We start from the raw sequence: 16,575 nt of genomic DNA, 5'->3' as shown, positions 1-16,575 counted from the left end.
AGGTGCATGGCTAAGCAAACTATGATACGTGTACACCAAGAAATGTGACTCAGCAATAAAAAGAACAAACTAGTGATTCAGGCAATGACTCGAATGGTCTCCAGGCTCGTCGTACATACTGAGTGAGAAAGGTCAGATACTGAATGACTCCATTTCTATAACATTCTTGAAATTATAAAACTGTCAAAATGGAGAACGGATTAGTGGTTGCTAAGGGTTAGAGATGGTGGGGAAGAGGGTGGTGAGACCATAAAATGGCGGCATGAGGAAGATCTTTGTGGCGATGAAATGGTGTCTTGGTTACAGTGGGATTGACATATACCTACATAGGACGTTTTGATGTCCTGGTTTTGAAACCATATGGCCATTATGTAAGATGCAACTCCTGGAGGAAACTGGTTAAAGATACATGGTACCACTCTGTACTCTCTCTGCAACTCCTCCTATGAACCTATAATCATTTCAAGTGAAAGTTATAATTTTTTTTTTAGAAAAACCAGTTCTCTGAGGTTCTTTCTAGTCTCTGAGTGTGTATCCTTCACAAGAACCATTCACATCTCTTAATATTTTATAGCTTCAAAATGTTTCCATGTAGATTAAACTATGCCACTTCAAAATGACAGCAACTCTATGGCATATGTGCTCTCATCCCCATTTTACAGATAAGGAAACCAAGGCTCAGTGCTTGTTGAAGGGCACATGGTTGGTTGCATGTGGCAAAGCCAGTGTTTCAACCTGACTCAATCAAATTTCTACAGATCTATTTTCTTATCAGCAAAATAAGGAGATTTGGCCAAGACAGCCTCTGTAAATGCATCCAGTTCTAATACCGTATGACGCATGTACTTTGTGCCCTAGCTGTCCTACTTCTGAGTTACCATAAGGGTCTGGCAATGCAGTGACTGGACTGCAGGCCAGTAACTGGACCTATAGAGAAGATACACCCATCAGAACCACTGTTAGGAGGTGGCGGCATTTGATAGAGGCATTCGACTCCCCAGATTCCCATCCTCCCAAGGCTAAGAGTTGTTGAGATGAGAATCCCAGTCACTCCTGGACTTTCATGTTTCTAGAATGCCCCACCTCTCTGGTTGGTTTCTGTTCCTTTGCTTTGTTTTTCCCCATCCCCCATCTCCAGAGCTTCACTTGGTCACACTCCACTGACCCTAGTTATTGATACTCTATGCCAAGGAGGTGAGCTGTGAAAATGTCTTACCAGATTAGTGAAGATGTATGTGTAATAGGCCGACACCATCCCTAGTTCAGCTGCCTGCAAACAGAAGAGAAGGAGATTAGACAGAAAACAGAAAGCCACAGGAAGTGAAAGAGCATGAGGGCTCCAAGGGTCCGCCATGTGTCTGGCCCACTACCCTTTGGTCCTCACACTGCCCTTGACTTGAAGAATGGAGAAGAGAAGGGTGTCTCCACCGCCACCCTGCTCTCCAGCCCTGCAGTGACATTCATAGATGCTGATGTTCTCATGTACGACACATTCTCATGGATATAACCAGATATCATGGAAGCCAAAATGACTTTAAGGGAAATGAAGCAAATAATAAAAAAGACTAAAATAATTATCTCCCAAACTATTAGCAATAATAGTGGCTACCATGTACCCATTATTTAGTATGGACCAGGCACTAGAAAGTCTTTCGCTTGGGTTAAGTTGGTGATGGAGGCACCATCATTCCTCTTCCACCCCCCATCTAACAGCTGATGAATCTTGAAACACCAACAGGCTCTGTAACTTGCACAAGATCACATGTCTCGAAAGTGGGAAAAGATGAAATTAAAGCCAAGCAGCCTAATTTCAGTCCTTTCAACCAAACTATCCTCTCCCAGAGGACCGTGATATCGATGCAAGTACCGACAACCCTCTTAGGGGCCGAGGCAGAGACGGGAGAGTCTGCAGTTGTAGGTAATTCCCAAATTAATCCAACTCCTGTCAAAGGCGAGTGCGTGAGACTCCTAAGAGTCTTTGAGTCTGCAGTGATGTAGGAAACAAGTGAATCATTTGCAAACTTTGGTCTTTCATTAGTGGTAAGGAACAAGTTGCTTGTGACATGCTTCACCCTTGATCACAGCACACCCGCGTGTCCTCGTCCCACAGTTGGGAGGCTCGACTTCAGAACAGCCTCCTTTTCGTCTGATCTTTGTAAGCCATCACAGACACCCCTCACCAACCTCCCCTGTCAGTGTGCCCGACTTTGAGTGTGACAGGTGCTACAGAGGCCGACAAGGAGATCAGGTAAATAATGAGCCCAGCTCTCCCCAGGGCCCTCATGCCTTCTGACAGGCAGATTTTCATCATGTATCCTGCAGCCCCAGGGCCACTGGGAAACCGCTTTCGTCCTGCCTGTTGGGGTGCATGAGGGGAAAACAAGACCAGGGGTGATTACATTTCCCTCTTACAAAGCATTTATGTCTCCAGGAACTCTAATAACTTTGTAAGCGTTTTTGCAGGAACCCTTACAGGGCTCCTGTGAGAGTAGCCTGGGGTACTTCTATCGCCAGCATTCCAATGGAAAATGAAGTACAGAAGGGCTCCAGGCCTGGGGCAAGATGATGTGGGGGTCACATGGGGCCCGAGGCTTCTCTTTTTCCTCTAAGCAAAACTACATTTCCTCCTTCACCTCCAAGGGGCCGGTACAGCCTGCTGCTGACCTCCTCTCATCTCTGCACACTCAACACTGTCCATCTAAAAATGCCATCGCCTGTCACCACTGCCTAGACAGGAGGGAGCCCCGGTGACCTGGTTACAGGGATGAGCTGGGGCCGGGGGATGGGGAGAAGGCACCGTCAGATGGTTAAAACCCATCTGTGAGATCTGCTGCCCAAAGCTAAAAGACAAGAGATCCTTGGTTTTTAAGACCTGAATTCTGGGTAAACACAAAGTTTGTTGCTGGAACAGCTGCTCAATAAAGTAGGGGATTACTCTGCAAATCCTTCTGAAATCAAGAGACAGCAGAGTGCCGCCAAGCTCCAGGGTCAGGCTCACGGGGGCACAGCAAGGCTCCTGGAAGCTCCGGGTGTGCTCTCTGCTCACACTGCTTCCCACATGGAGTCCATCCTCTCTGGGGTGCCCCCAAGGCTGTGCTATAACCCCTAGCGAGGATGAGCCTGCAGCCTGAGTCCAAGCCCCATGCAGAGCCTGCCTGCTGGGGACACTAGGGAGTCAAATGGGAACAAAGGGAGCCAGTTTCTGAAGTCCCACTGGGTAGTCATGGGCTTGGTGCCAAGGTCACAAGGGCTGAGGCCAATGGGTGGTTTCAGGAAAGCCTACTACTGGCCACCAAGCAGAACCACTTGCTAATAATCATCATTGCAGGGAGCGTTTTCTTCAAAAGCACAGCCATTTTTTTTAAGTGTTTTTAATGAAAATACCCAGTATTGGCAAGGGTACTATAAGACACCTATATGCTGCTGGTGGGAGTATAAATTGTTATGGCCTTTTAAAAAGGCAATCTGGCAAATCATATCAAAATCCTTAAAAGCATGCATATCTTTAACTGAGTAATTTCACTTCTGGAAATTTATGCTAAGAAAATATTCATGAATGTGCATAAAGATTTATGTACAAAAGATGTGCATCTCGCATTGTTTATTATAGCAAAAGATTGAAAACAACCTGTATCTCCAACAATAAAGGGATGGTTAAATAAATTATGGTACATCCATATGATAAGAAATGATGTAGCCATTAAAGTATTTGTAGACAAATATGTAATGACATAAGCAAAATGTGGGGCATATAATCAAGTGGGAAAAAAAGTATGTTACAGAAGAGTATGTGCAGGCTGATGATAATTTTGAAAAGAAACAAATGTGTCTATAAAGGCAGAAAGGATAGACATCAAAATTTCACAGTGGCTGTCTCCGGGTGATGGAATGTCTTTCTTTTCCATGTGCACCTGTAAGATTTTTCCATCATGTCCCAAACTAAAGGTTTATAAGAGAAAAAGAAAAAGCTATAACGATTTTTTATTTTCTTCTATGTACTTTTCTGTACTTTCCAAAATTTTAACAATAGACATTTTTTTTAAAAAGAGCCCAACCACATATGCTGGGAGTCATGAAATATTCCTGAGGGTCTTATATTATTATTATAAGGGCTGCCCCCAAAAGGCTTCCATCGGCCCGGTGGGGGGGGCGGTTGTTCAGGCAGGCTCTGGCCACTGCAGAGGGCACTGTGCATCCTGTCTACCCTCTGTAAGGGGCCCTGGGGGGACAATTATCTTATTCGTGCCCTTCATCTTCCCCGAGGTCTCCTCAGCCTGTCTCTCTGAGGCCCTGAAACTTAGAGGATCTTTTCCATCTTTGATGACTTCACTGATCATAGGCCCAGACACGAGAAAAGAAAAAGAGAGAAAATTTCCATTGGAGTGTGCGTGTATGTGCGTGTGTGTGTGTGTGTGTGTGTGTGTGTGTGTGTTGAGTGTATGCACCCAGACAGACGTGGGTTTGGAGCTGTGGAGAGTCACTATAGCAACGGACTGAAGGGACAGCCCTCGGTACTCAGAGAACTCATTCAAATCTCTTATTAACTCGGAGACAAAAACTAGCTGGGGAGGGGGAGGTTTGGATGGGGAGGGGGAGGAGGAGGAAGAGACAATCATCGAGTGTCTGCTGGGCTCCTCACAGCTTGGCAGAGGTTAACGAGGAGCCTCGCTCCCCCAGTGGAAGATGGCAGGTTACGTTTAAATGTGCAATTAGAGTGGCATTAGAGGAGGCCCCTGTGCCTGGAGGGGCCGGGGGAGCTGCTGGGAGCCTTGGAGCAGCCTGCAAGTGGGGCCCACCTTTCTGGGGTTGATGCCTAGCCCAGCCACCAGCCCAGGAGCTGGTGCCCGGGGACTCCAAGGCTACCCAGCTGTTTCCAGCTGTTTCTCCAGAGCATGGAGCCCCCACAACCCTGCCCCCCCACCCCCTCCCTTGGACTTGACTTTTGTCCTGGTCTCTCTCGTTGTCAGATGGGAGAGAACTCTCCCTCACAGAGTTCCAGTTTCCATCACTGTCCACTCTGATTTAGACACTGCCACCCTGCCCCTTGCATTCTGGGGGTAGAAGAAAGTGCTGATTGGCTGTCAGGCACAACAGGTATCTGCTCAGCTGTGCTCCTCCACGGTGCAACCTTGGGCAAAGCCATTCATCTCCTAGAGTCTCGGTTTCTTCACCCGTCCAGGGAAGATGGGGGTACCTGCCCCATTGGGTCACTGAGGGGATCAGGCTGGGAAGTCACATGGTAGCATTTTGTAAACCGTTCGGGGCTCACACAGAGGGCAGATGCTCAGCGACACGCATTGTCAAAATATGGAAATACTTGTATGCCACTTGGCACACAGCCTCTGCCCCAAGGCCACCAAGTGCCTCGGCCCCTCCCGGGAACCCACAGACCCACAGGCAGGGAGGGTCAGCTGCAACCAGGAGTTAACACTCTTACAGCATCACCCTCTTCTTGCCTTTCTTTTTGGCGACACCCAAGGCAAGGACGGAGCAGCCTACCAGCTCAGGGGGAGGGAGGAGGAGGAGGAGGAGGATGCTCTGTGCCCACCACGCCCGCCCCAGCCCGGCTCCCACCTTCAGGAGGATGGTGTGGGACATGGAGGCGTTGGCATGGATGATGATGGTGGCTGTCTTGTCGTCCCGGATCTCCTTGAGGAGTGGGGTGGGGTCCCGGGTGTCATCCAGCATCCGGACCGAGAGCGTGTCCTTGGAGATAAGGAATTGCCGGAGCAGCTTCTCCAGGTTTAAAAGGCCTGGAGGAGAGAGAGGATGAAGCCCCTGAGGGTCCACGTGCTGTCCTGGGAGACACAGGGCCAGAGGCAGGGCCATGGGTGTGGCCCACTGCTGGTGCGAAGCAGCAGCCCCCTTAACTGAGCAATGTTCTCAACCTCTGGGGACGTGGGTATTCCCATCTCAGGGACAAAGAATATGCCTCAGCCCCCATGGCTTTCCCCCAGCTCCCTAGGGAATGTTCTTTTAAAGAGAGATTGAGGTCCATTGAGGACCCCCACCCCCACGCCAGCCCTCAGGAGCAGCACCACCCAGCGGCCAAGACCCAGGTTTAGAGACCAGCAGGCCTAGTTTTCCCCCCTAATTTGGCCACTTATGCACCAAGTGACCTCCTCATGTGGTCGGGGCTCTTGGCTGCAGTTCTCTCCTGTAAGAAATGAGAATAACAGCAGCCAGCTCACAGGACCATGTTGAGGATTAAATAAGGTAAGATGTGAAGGGCTCAGGCCCAGGCCTTGTCCATTGTAAAGGCCCAGAAATGTCCCATCTAGGGGTACCAAAGCCCGGCCTTTGTTTTCACTGTAGATGCTGGGGGGTGCAGTCGTCTCAAGATCACAAGCCCAGGAAACAGGTCTAACAAAAACCCTTTGAACTCCTCAGAGCACCGTGGCTGCATTAAGTCAAGGTATCATTATGATTATAAGAGGACAGGCTTTGAACTCCACTCCAACGGGCAACAATATGGGCCTAGAACAAAATGAAAATGTGGGATTGTGAGCCAAGGCCTCCCCTCCTTCCGCCAGCTATCTGCTGTCTAGGAGCAGGGGGTAGGAGGAGGGTTTCCAGAATGACATCGCTGAGACACAAGCATCTTAATTCAGCTTCGTGAAGGCAGGCCAGCAAGAAGGTGTGTGTGGGGGGTCAGGGGTGTGTGTGTGTGGGGGGCTCTCCTGGGAAGATGGTGGTCTCAGCTCTAGTGGAAAGAGAAGTACAGGCATTTGCTCCTAAAAATAACGACAAGAGTTATATTTATTGAATACTTATTGTGTTCCAGATAATGAGCTAAATATTCCACATGGCTTGTCTAAGTCCTCACAACAATCCTACAAGGCATCTTAAACCTACACACAGAGGGGAACACGAGGCAAGACGAGAGGAGTAGCTCCCAGACATGGCTCCACACGTTGGACGGCAAGGCAGGGGTTGGTTTTCTCACCAGAGGCCCCCATGCTCCAGTTTCTGCTCCAACCACAGGACAGTGACTGCAGGGATGTCCTGAAAGTGACCCCAGACTCCTCCCTGCGCAGCTTCCTCACCTCCCTGACCCTCAGGATCAAAAGGTGAGAGAGAGGGTTCTGAAGGGCACAGCCACCCTGGCCACCTCCCTTGATTCACAGAGATGCCAAGACTTGCCTAGTCACACAGGGGTGTGGCAGGGGCCAGGGTTCCCCCTTTCCCATCTCCAGAGACCAGATGCCTCTCAGGACACAGCCAGCAGGGGTAGCAGGTGTACCGCCTGGGGCACGCATCTCTGGACTTGGGAGGAAAGCCCACGCTGGGTGTGTTTTCTAATAAGGAGAAGGTAGCAGGGTGGGGCCCAGGGCCTGGCATGATGCAAACAGACCTGGGAAGCTGGTGCCAACACCCATGCTCCAGTTGGTCATGGGTCCCCAGAGGGCAGTCTGGGGGGCTGGGGGCTACAAGGGGCAAGGGAAAGCCCTGCAAGGGGCTGTCACTCCAGAGGCTTCAGAACCAGCTGGTCTCTCTTCCTTCCCCCACAGGGCCTTGTAGGGGACTTGTAAATCTCGCCCTCCACCTCCCTGCTGTTTGCGCCCCCTGTAGCCCCTCACCACACATCGGGAGAGGTCCTGATGCTGCTGGGGCATTTCCTGCCAACCCTGACTTGCATGAGATTGGGATTCAAGCTCAGCGTCCGCCCTCACCAGCTGTATCACCTTGAGAAGTCATCTGACCTCTCTGAGGCTCTGTTCTTCATCTGTAAAATGGGTATGACAGTTGAGAGCGCACAGGGACATGGTGTGGAAGCATGCTGGGAACGGGAAAGTCTGGTTTCAGTGCTCCTTCTCCTGCATTTACTCATCCCCGCAACAGCTCAGGGGTAGAGGTGGCTCACTGAGGCAGACAAAAAGGGACGAAAGCACAAGGCTGTCCAACCCACACCGTGTGTACCCTCAGTGCCAGGCATGGGGCCGCCAAGATGTCAGCAGAGAAGGTGGATCAGATTCAGACCCTGCCAGCTGGGAGCTCAGTGCAGGGTCTTGCAACTGAGTCTATGACAAAGTTCAAATCATACCCATACTTTGTTTGAGAGTCTGATTCATCTGGTTTTCTACGGGGCCAGCCTCATTTATATCTATATGTGAAATGGAGAGAATATTCATGATGTCTTCCTCAGAGATGACGTGAAAAGCAAAATCCGACTCGCACAAAAGTCTGAGTACATGACCCCAAAGACACTTAAGATGGTCACGGGAGGCCACAGAGCTGGTGTTCCTAGAGTGCTGGCCATCTCTTTGGCTCAAGAAAAGATCCACCCGGGCATGCTACGTGGGAGGGAGCACTGCGGCTGGAGGGATGGCCGAGGACAACGCCACGGGTCCTGGAATGTAGCAGGGAAAGTCTCTAGAGCCCGGCTGGGAAGGAGGCCAAATCCCCTGGGATCCTTCCGAGGGGCAGTGAAGTTCAGTGGGATGCGACAGAGAAGCTTGGAGGACAGCAGGATTAGGCACAGCATGGAGATGCCTGGCCAAGGCAGCCTAGGGACTGTTCATCCCTTTAAAACTGTCCGGAAGAGCCCCCCGGATGGCAGATAAACTGGGGAGCCTGCTCCAATCAATGCCCAGCGTGCCCCCACCCGACAGCCCCATGGGGTGCTCTGCTGCCCTTTAACCAAGGAAGTAGCATCCCCATCCCATCAGCACACTATCATGTGTGTGCTGAGAGGTAGGATGGGGACAGTGATGGCAGCAGGTCTTTGGGGGTGGGGTGAGGTCTGCATCCCACCCAGGATCTCCCATCACCCACTCCTTTCCCAGCCTGGACCGCACCTGGAGCAGCAAACAGAGCACAGGGTGGCAGGTGAGTCTAGCTCCAGTGCTGCTAGGATTGGCTGGTGCAGGCGACTCCCTTCACCCTTCTGCCCCTCAGTGTCCTTACCTGTCAAGTAAGGACAACTGCTACCTTGCAGGGTTAGTTAGAGGATGTCAAGTAAGCAGGACAGTGCCTGTTCCCTAGAAGATGCTTCACCAATCTGATTTCCATTCACCCCCTCCTCACCCACTCACATCCTAACTGTCCTTCACCCAGCTCCTTCTCTTACCGGATTTATTATCCAATCCACAAAATATAGTCCTTGGTTTTAAACCAATGTAAAATACTTGCTAGCATATACGCATGCATATATATAGTAGAGGATATATACAAACACTAAGTATTTCACGGGCTTGGGTAGGAATTCCCACTTGGAACTCTCCTGCACATGCCCAGTGTGAGGCAGGGAGCACCGCGCTTGCCAGGGGGCTGAACTAGAGACTGAGGCCACAGAGGGGGAAGAGTGAGAGTCCACATCCTAGCAGAGCAGGGGAGTCGCAGTGCCAGGTGGGGAACGGACCCCATGTCACTTGAGGAGCAGCTGAAGGAAGGGGGTGCCTGGCTTGAGGAAGAGTGGGAAGGACCATCATGAACCAGATTTGCTCTTGGCAGCCTCAAGGACTACGCTCCAGAACAAAGAGTGGATGGAGGTCAAAAGACACTTAGCTCTGTTCAAGGAGTCTAAAGACGCAGTGGTAGTGAGTTCCCTGTCGCTGGAGGTAGTTAAGGAAAGATTGAAGCCCCTCTTGCCAACTGTCAGCAAGTGAATTAAGCCAGTGGATGGTAAGTCGGACTCGAAGAACATTGATGTTTTTCCAGCCCAGGGATTCTCTAGTTCTATGAATCAGAAAGGGAACCTTTTATTTTGTTAGGCAGCGGAAGGAATCTGGAAGGGAACGTGCAGTTTAGTGACATTAAGAACATTAGGAGTTTTTGCGTGCAGTGTAGAATTTTCCAAATGTCATTCTCCTCAACTCTACCTGTTTAATGGAACTAAGGGATTTATGGAAGGCAGCTGCCCCCAGAGGGGTTAAAAGCTGCTCTCTTCCTGGCTTCCCCTCCACCTCCATCCCAGCCTTTCTCTCCTATGGGGGCCTGTGGCCCAGCAGCAGGTCTGCCTGCCAAGTCCAAGGCTGAGAGGGACCTGGGGAACCTATTAGTTTCGCTCAGGATGCTACGGGGTAGATCGATGAAAGCCTCAGCAGGCCGGCTGTTCTGGGAAGCAGGAGGGAGGCAGGAGGCCAGACAGGGTGGGAGGAGGATGGAGAAGCTGTGAAAGGCACAGCCGGGTTTGGTCAAGGCCATAGGACAAGGACACAAATACCTAAGTGATGGGTCTGCAGGGGACACAGAGGGCCCTTGTATCAAAAAATAAGAATAAACACCCATTTCAACTGGCATCCGTCCCTCTCCACTGGCTGATTCCCTTGGCTGCAGGCGCTGGCTCTGGAAGATGCTAGTCCTCCCAGGAGGGACAGCAGTTTTAAATCTTGCAGGAGGCAGGGATGTAACACTGACCTCAGGGGACTGTGGGGAGGATTTAGGGAGATAACACGGTTCCCACTGTGCCCACACTGCCCTACACTTGGTAAGGCTTCGTTTCCCTTCCCTTTGCCAGGCCACATGCCTCAGGGTGTGTGGGTTTCAGACCTTCTCCATGGAGCACATTCTGATGGGGAGACGGGAACGAGAGTCCAGGAGGTCGCCAGTGGGGAAGGGGCACAGAGCAAGTTCAAGTGTTTGAATGATGCACGGCACCTGCTTTTTGGTTCTGTCTCATTCCACAGCTGGGCTTGGCCCCGGGAACAGGCAGGGGAGACCAGGACACAGGAGACAGAGGAGGAGACAGAGAGGGGATGGAGAAGGAGGTGAGGCTTCCTGCGCACAGGAGGACTGTGCTGTGCCTTGCGTGGCCCTGCAGCTTGCCCTCTTCTCTGGCAGCAAAGGTGGGCGTCGTGAGAACCTGGTCTCTGCACTCCTGCTGCCTAACTTCGGGGCGTGTGTCCAGCGTGGGCTCAGCTAGTGACTGCCCTGAGCAGGCTTCAGTGTCTCCTCGGCTCCTTCACTCACACTTGATTTAACCCCACAGGGCTCTGGGAGCGCAGGTGCTCCTGGGTGCGAGGGGGCAGTGACAGGTCACAGAGCTAGAAAACCCAGGACGGGCCAAGACCCAAACCAGGTTTCCGGATTCCGACCTCCCGCCTCTGATTCCTACTTGAGTTGGCGTGGCAAGGCGTCAACCCAGCCATGAAATAGGAAAAAAATGGTCCCCCCCCCCTTCTGTCTTTTCCACAGTGTTCAGAGAAGCAGGGAGAGGGGGTAATAAGAACCGTGTGTGTGTTGAAAATAGACTTAATCTCTCTTTTCCTCATGCATATAATAGCAATGTTTATGGGGTCCATCTTAGACGGTTATCGTGAGGTTTAAATGGGACAATTTCAAAAGCCGTAGCAGAAAGTCTCAGGCACATAGCAAGGGCTTAATAAATGGTTACTTTTGTATCACTAGGAGCATGAGGCCTCCCACAGCGAGTGCCTCCTGGGGCTGGTGTGGGGAAGGTCCACTAGGGTCCCACTATCTTCACAAGGGACCCTGAGTGTCACCCCTAGTCTCCCATTCTCCACCCCCTGCTGCCACAACCAGGCTCGCAGGATAAAGTGAGTAAATGTTTATTATGTCCTGGGCCCAGATACCTTCCACCCAAGTGCCCTGAAAAGCACTATTATTCTCACTTTACTCAGGGAGGTACTAAGGCTCAGAGAGGTACAGTGATCTGCTTGACATCACACAGCTCACGAGTGGTGGAGCATCTTGGTTTGACTCCAAAACAGTTCTCTTTTTACTGCACCATTCTGCACTTCTCTCCAGCTATGCTTCCTCCCCAGGCTCAGAGTCTGCTCCTCTCCAACAACCTGGACAGAGTTTAGCAAACACAGGGATAGCAGAAGGGCAGAGCTAAGCTCTGGTCACTCTGCTCCAGGTCCTGACCTCACATTTTTTGAAAGGGATCCAAGGAAGGAAGGAAAGAAAAACTCACATGCAGCTCGTGTTTCCGAGGTCACTGTGTTATACTCTTTGTATATCTTGTCCTATTTAATCCCCTCGGCCATCCTGTAAGGGAGGTATCATCGTCCCCACTCCATAGACAGGACCTCCAGAAGCTGGAGAGTACCTAAGTTACCTTCCCAAGGTCACACAGGTAGTAAACAGGTGGCAGAAGGACACATAGCCATAGAAAGGACATTGACATACTTGGAAAGAAATACCAGAGCAAACATAAAAAAAAAAAAAAAATAGGAGTTGAGTTTGCACAAAGATACCAGGAAAACAGACAGTGTGTTATACCTGTGACCTTAGGAATCGAAGGCTCTGGGTGCATGCTGAGAGTCTCAGAAGGTAAGCTCGTGGCAAGGCTGGGTGATCTCACCAAAGGGGCACAGAGCAAGTTCAAGTGCACCAGGTGGGGAAGCCTGACTCTCCTCGGAAGCACCCAAATGGCCGAGGCCCCTCCGCTCCATGGTGACGACCATGGACCCTCACCGCATCCACTCCCCACCCGCCAGCCTCATTAGAACTAGGCACTGGCAGATATCCTGATTTCTTTTCCCATTAAAGAAAAATAACATAAAACACAATACAATTCTGCTTGGTCCAAAAACCTGCTTATTAAAACTCTACTTTTGGAAAGAGAGAGAGAGAGAAAAAAAAAAAAAGTGGTCTGATTCCCTATGGAATGGTCTCTGTTATGGCTAATTTTGATGGTTGGAAAATAGAATTAGATGCCTGTTTCTAATTCAATGTACGGTGTCTCTGGGCCCTGCATTAATAAGGAAGATGGAAGAGGATCTCCAACCAAGCTCTGAGCTGCATTTCCCTTCAGTCCCTGGTTTCTTCATTCTTTGATTAGATTTTAATCCTCTTTGCCCTTGAACTTCTCCTCTTCTGCCCCCCTTCTTTCCCTGGGCCCTGGTAGGTGGGGCCCGGGTCCCTAGGCAGCCTCAGTGGGTGAGTTAAGTAGAGGCAGCGCTGCATGGCTGAGGCGTCTCGCCTGGGCTGTGTGGCCTGGCCCCCATGGCCCTTGGGCAGGCTCATCCTCCTCAGGATCGTGTCTGTGCTCAGCCATCCCGCACCCTGCTCAAGGGGGCAAGGGGACACACTGCTCCAGACACATCTCTGCCCTTCAAAGGACACCGTATGTGCCAGGCAGAGGCTGCCCTGAGCTGCGGCTCTGGGGTTGTTTGTACAGACCAGGAGGGCAGGAGGGGCCGTGGAGGACGAAATCTCAAGTCAAAGGGCCTGAGTTAGAGGCTCCGTTTGCCACGTACCACCTGTGTGATCGCAAGCAAGCCCCTTACCAGCTCCAAGACTCTGTTTTCTTGGCTCTAGAATGACTAGGGAGGAGGGAGATACAATGGCAAAATGTAAGTGAAAATGCTTTGCCATCTGCAAGGCAAGTCAAAGAATGTCATGATTCCAAGGGAAAGGGCCCTGGGCTAGGAAGCAGCAGAATCTGGCAGAGAGCTCAGCACGCAGTAGATGCTCAGCAAACGGCTGAGCAACTTCCTTGCCAGGAAGAACTGAAGTGGAGAGAACAGGGCTCACCCTATGAGCAAGAGGCCCTGTGGCTAGACACAAGAAAGAACTTCCCATCAGGGTGGTGAGACATCGGGCCCTGCACTAAGGAAGGCAGCAGGAGGATCTCTGCCAACTGAGATTTGCAGCCTGTCCTCTGTCTCTTTACCGTTCCTGCTGTACGCATGGGGCGCACCAGTTCAGTCCTGCCTGAGTGGGCTTGTGGTAGAAATTTCCAGGGGGAGAGTCCTTGGTTTTGTTCCACCATACAGTGGTTCGAGGATGCTAAGCGGGGCAGGACCACCTGCTGGAATGCCATGTTTCCCAACTCTGTTCTATCAAATACTAGCATTTTGTGGGCTTTTCGATCAGCATCCTTTTGGGACTTACGGTCAATCCTATTTGGAAGAGATTAAGTAAATAGTTGTTTTGGCCACAGGACAACTAGTATCTGTGCAAATGTGTGCTGTGAATCTCCATGGAGGGGAACCAAGATGAAGTGTTTATCCAAACATTTCTCCTTTTTATTTTTTATTTTGGCCACAAAACACTTATCATCTAAAGCAGTGCTGTCCAGTAGAACACTCTCTGATGATGGAAATGCTCAATGTCAGCATTGGCTGTCCTCGGGTGGCCAATGAGACTGAGGAGCTGCATTAAGGGTTTAACTTTGACTTGAGGAATTTCAACACCTCTAAACCCATCGGCTCGTTGTAATAATTAAATAAACTGTATAAAAAATACATGTGGTTGGGGCTCAGTTACTCTGTTTCTTGGGGAGCACTGAGTAAATCTTAAATCTGTATTAATGCAAATAAATGAATGAATGCTCATCACAGGGAGGCAGTCAGGTGCAAATGTCTGGTAAAGGAGGCATTTTGGGGCACCTGGGTGGTTCAGTTGGTTAAGCATCTGCCTTCAGCTCAGGTCATGATCCCAGAGTCCTGGGATGGAGCCCTGCATCGGGCTCCCAGCTCATGGGGGTGGGTGGGGGGGAGTCTGCTTCTCTCTTTTCCTTTGCCCCTCCCCCTGCCTGTGCTTTCTCTCAAATAAATAAATAAAATCTTAAAAAAAAAAAAGAAGGTGGTTTTGACCCTTGATGAGGAGGGGCTTTTATTTACAGATGCTGTAGGGCTGCCAGGGGGGAGAAAGGACTTAGGCAGGCACAGCAGTGCTGAGAACCCATATAAGCAGGAGCCCTGGTGGAGATGACATCTGTCTGCCAGCACAGCCCACCTAAAGCTGTGGGCACAGGGACAGCGGTGCCTGGGGGTTTGGGCGCGGGGCTCCAGGGGCCAGGGGCAGCCAGCACCTGCCTGACCACATGTGGGTGCACAGCTGTCACCGGGAGCATCCAGATGCGCAGACTTGCTAGATAGTGCTGCCTTGAATTAGCTAAATCTCATAAACACTGAATTTATGTTACAAATTGTCTGAGAGTCAGAGAAACTGTATTTCTAAAACCTGCATTTGCGAAAAAAAAAAAAATGCTTTATCAGGAATTGCCCTTGGACCTTGTTCCATCAGCAAAACCCGCTCTCCAGGGGAAGAAGCTCTTCAAGCCATCAAGTACAAAATGCATCCAATTTTACATTTTCCCTCTCTCTCTCTCTTTTTGTAGCTCCTTAACAATGAGGCTAAAAATGTGGGAATTGAGTTTGCAGATGCAAAAAGCCTTGGAGGTTGGCCAGTCTCCCTGTAACCCAGTTCTCTCTGCTCCGCCCATGCCTGGCAAAGGGTGTTCCTGGACTGCTCTCTTGCTCAGTCTCTCCCTCTCTATCACACACACACAGACACGCGCGCGCACGCACACACACACACACACACACAGAGGGGTGCCTGGGGGGCTCAGTGGTTGAGCATCTGCCTTGGGCTCAGGTCGTGATCCCAGGTCCTGGGATCGAATCCCACATCGAGCTCCTTGCAGGGAGCCTGCTTCTCCCTCTGCCTATGTCTCTGCTTCTCTCTCTGTGTCTCTTGTGAATAAATGAATAAAATCTTAAACACATACACACAGAGGCAAATAGCTAAGGACAGATGGGAATGCCTGACCTGCTGGTCATCACCCACCCCCCACCCCCCAGGCATCTGACGGGCCCTCCCCTTCTGGGTGCATCCCAGCCAGGGGCCAAGTCCACAAATCCACAAGCCCCACCCTGGCCTGTGGGGCAGAGCCACGGGGGGTGGAGCTTACATTCTGCTTTGGCACAGATGAGGCAGGCGGTGGTACAGTTGAAGAAGTTCAGGATCCCAGCTACAGCCACGCTGATGTCCGTGTTGCTGGGGTGGAGGTTCAGGGTTGTGAATCGCTGGAACTGGAACTTGATAAACTCCTCTGGGGCCACTTTGAAATGAGGGACCTGGGAGGAGGAGCAAAAACATGGGCAGCAGGAGGGATCCAGAATGAGTAAAAAGGAGGCCAGGCTTTGGACAGTGGAACATTCTAGGTAAGAGATCTTTGCCAAGGGGGGAGATGGAGCTTGCAGGACTCAGGACACCCTCGCCCGAGGAGGAAGACAAGATGACGTCTTGGATAATGCTTAAAATAGGAACACCCCGATGAGAACCCCATAAGCCAGAGACCTGTGTTAATGTACTTTGGACCTTGGACAAGCTGGGGTCTGGGGCCTTGAGGGGGCAAAACAATAGGTCTTTATTCCCAGAGCAACTGCCCACTGCTAGGCAGTGAGACAAAAGGCTCTCAGAGGCATAATCCTTATATTTTATTTGTAGTTAATAAATCAGAGCAGAAGGCAGCTGAAAGAGAGAAATACTGCCCCAGGGATTAAGACAGGAGCCCTGTCAGCCCAGCCTAGCCGACAAGTGTATAAACCGGCTCCCAACAAACTTCCGATGTGACCTCCTGGGATGGGCTCCTGCACACACACACACACACACACACACACACACACATACACACACACACACAGCAGGAGCGCCGCAGGCCGAGTAGCCACCCAGAGTGCCTCTTGAGTGGAGCCAGGTAAATAAAAACCTGCTCTGGCTTCATCAGGACAGTGTCAGCTTCCTTCCGCATCTATTACTGACATTTCTGGGAGGCGCTGCCCCTGCCTCCTGCCTTCCCTTCCCTTCTCCTGGGAAGAGATAGTAACAGGCTGTGATGCTGCTCTATTGGCGGCGTAGGCTACTGGGTAGGTAATG

At 50.9% G+C, this 16,575-nt stretch overlaps 1 protein-coding gene across 2 annotated transcripts in view; it reads right to left on the bottom strand.

Annotated features, from left to right (window-relative positions):
- Window positions 1-16,575, bottom strand: part of GRIK4 (glutamate ionotropic receptor kainate type subunit 4) — a 423,105-nt gene that overhangs the window by 139,932 nt on the left and 266,598 nt on the right. For both annotated transcript variants that reach the window (XM_072822392.1, XM_072822393.1), the window contains 3 exons: window positions 15,608-15,773; window positions 5,575-5,753; window positions 1,217-1,270 (listed from right to left, as the gene is read on the bottom strand). In XM_072822392.1, coding sequence (XP_072678493.1) covers window positions 1,217-1,270; window positions 5,575-5,753; window positions 15,608-15,773 — 399 coding nt within the window. The remainder of the gene's footprint in view (window positions 1-1,216; window positions 1,271-5,574; window positions 5,754-15,607; window positions 15,774-16,575) is intronic.

The sequence above is a fragment of the Canis lupus genome, chromosome 3 (genome assembly GCF_048164855.1).
Source record: "Canis lupus baileyi chromosome 3, mCanLup2.hap1, whole genome shotgun sequence".
Classification (NCBI taxonomy): Eukaryota; Metazoa; Chordata; class Mammalia; order Carnivora; family Canidae; genus Canis; species Canis lupus.
The sequence above is the reverse complement of the archived record's forward strand: the minus strand, read 5'-3'. Positions and strand labels throughout refer to the sequence as shown.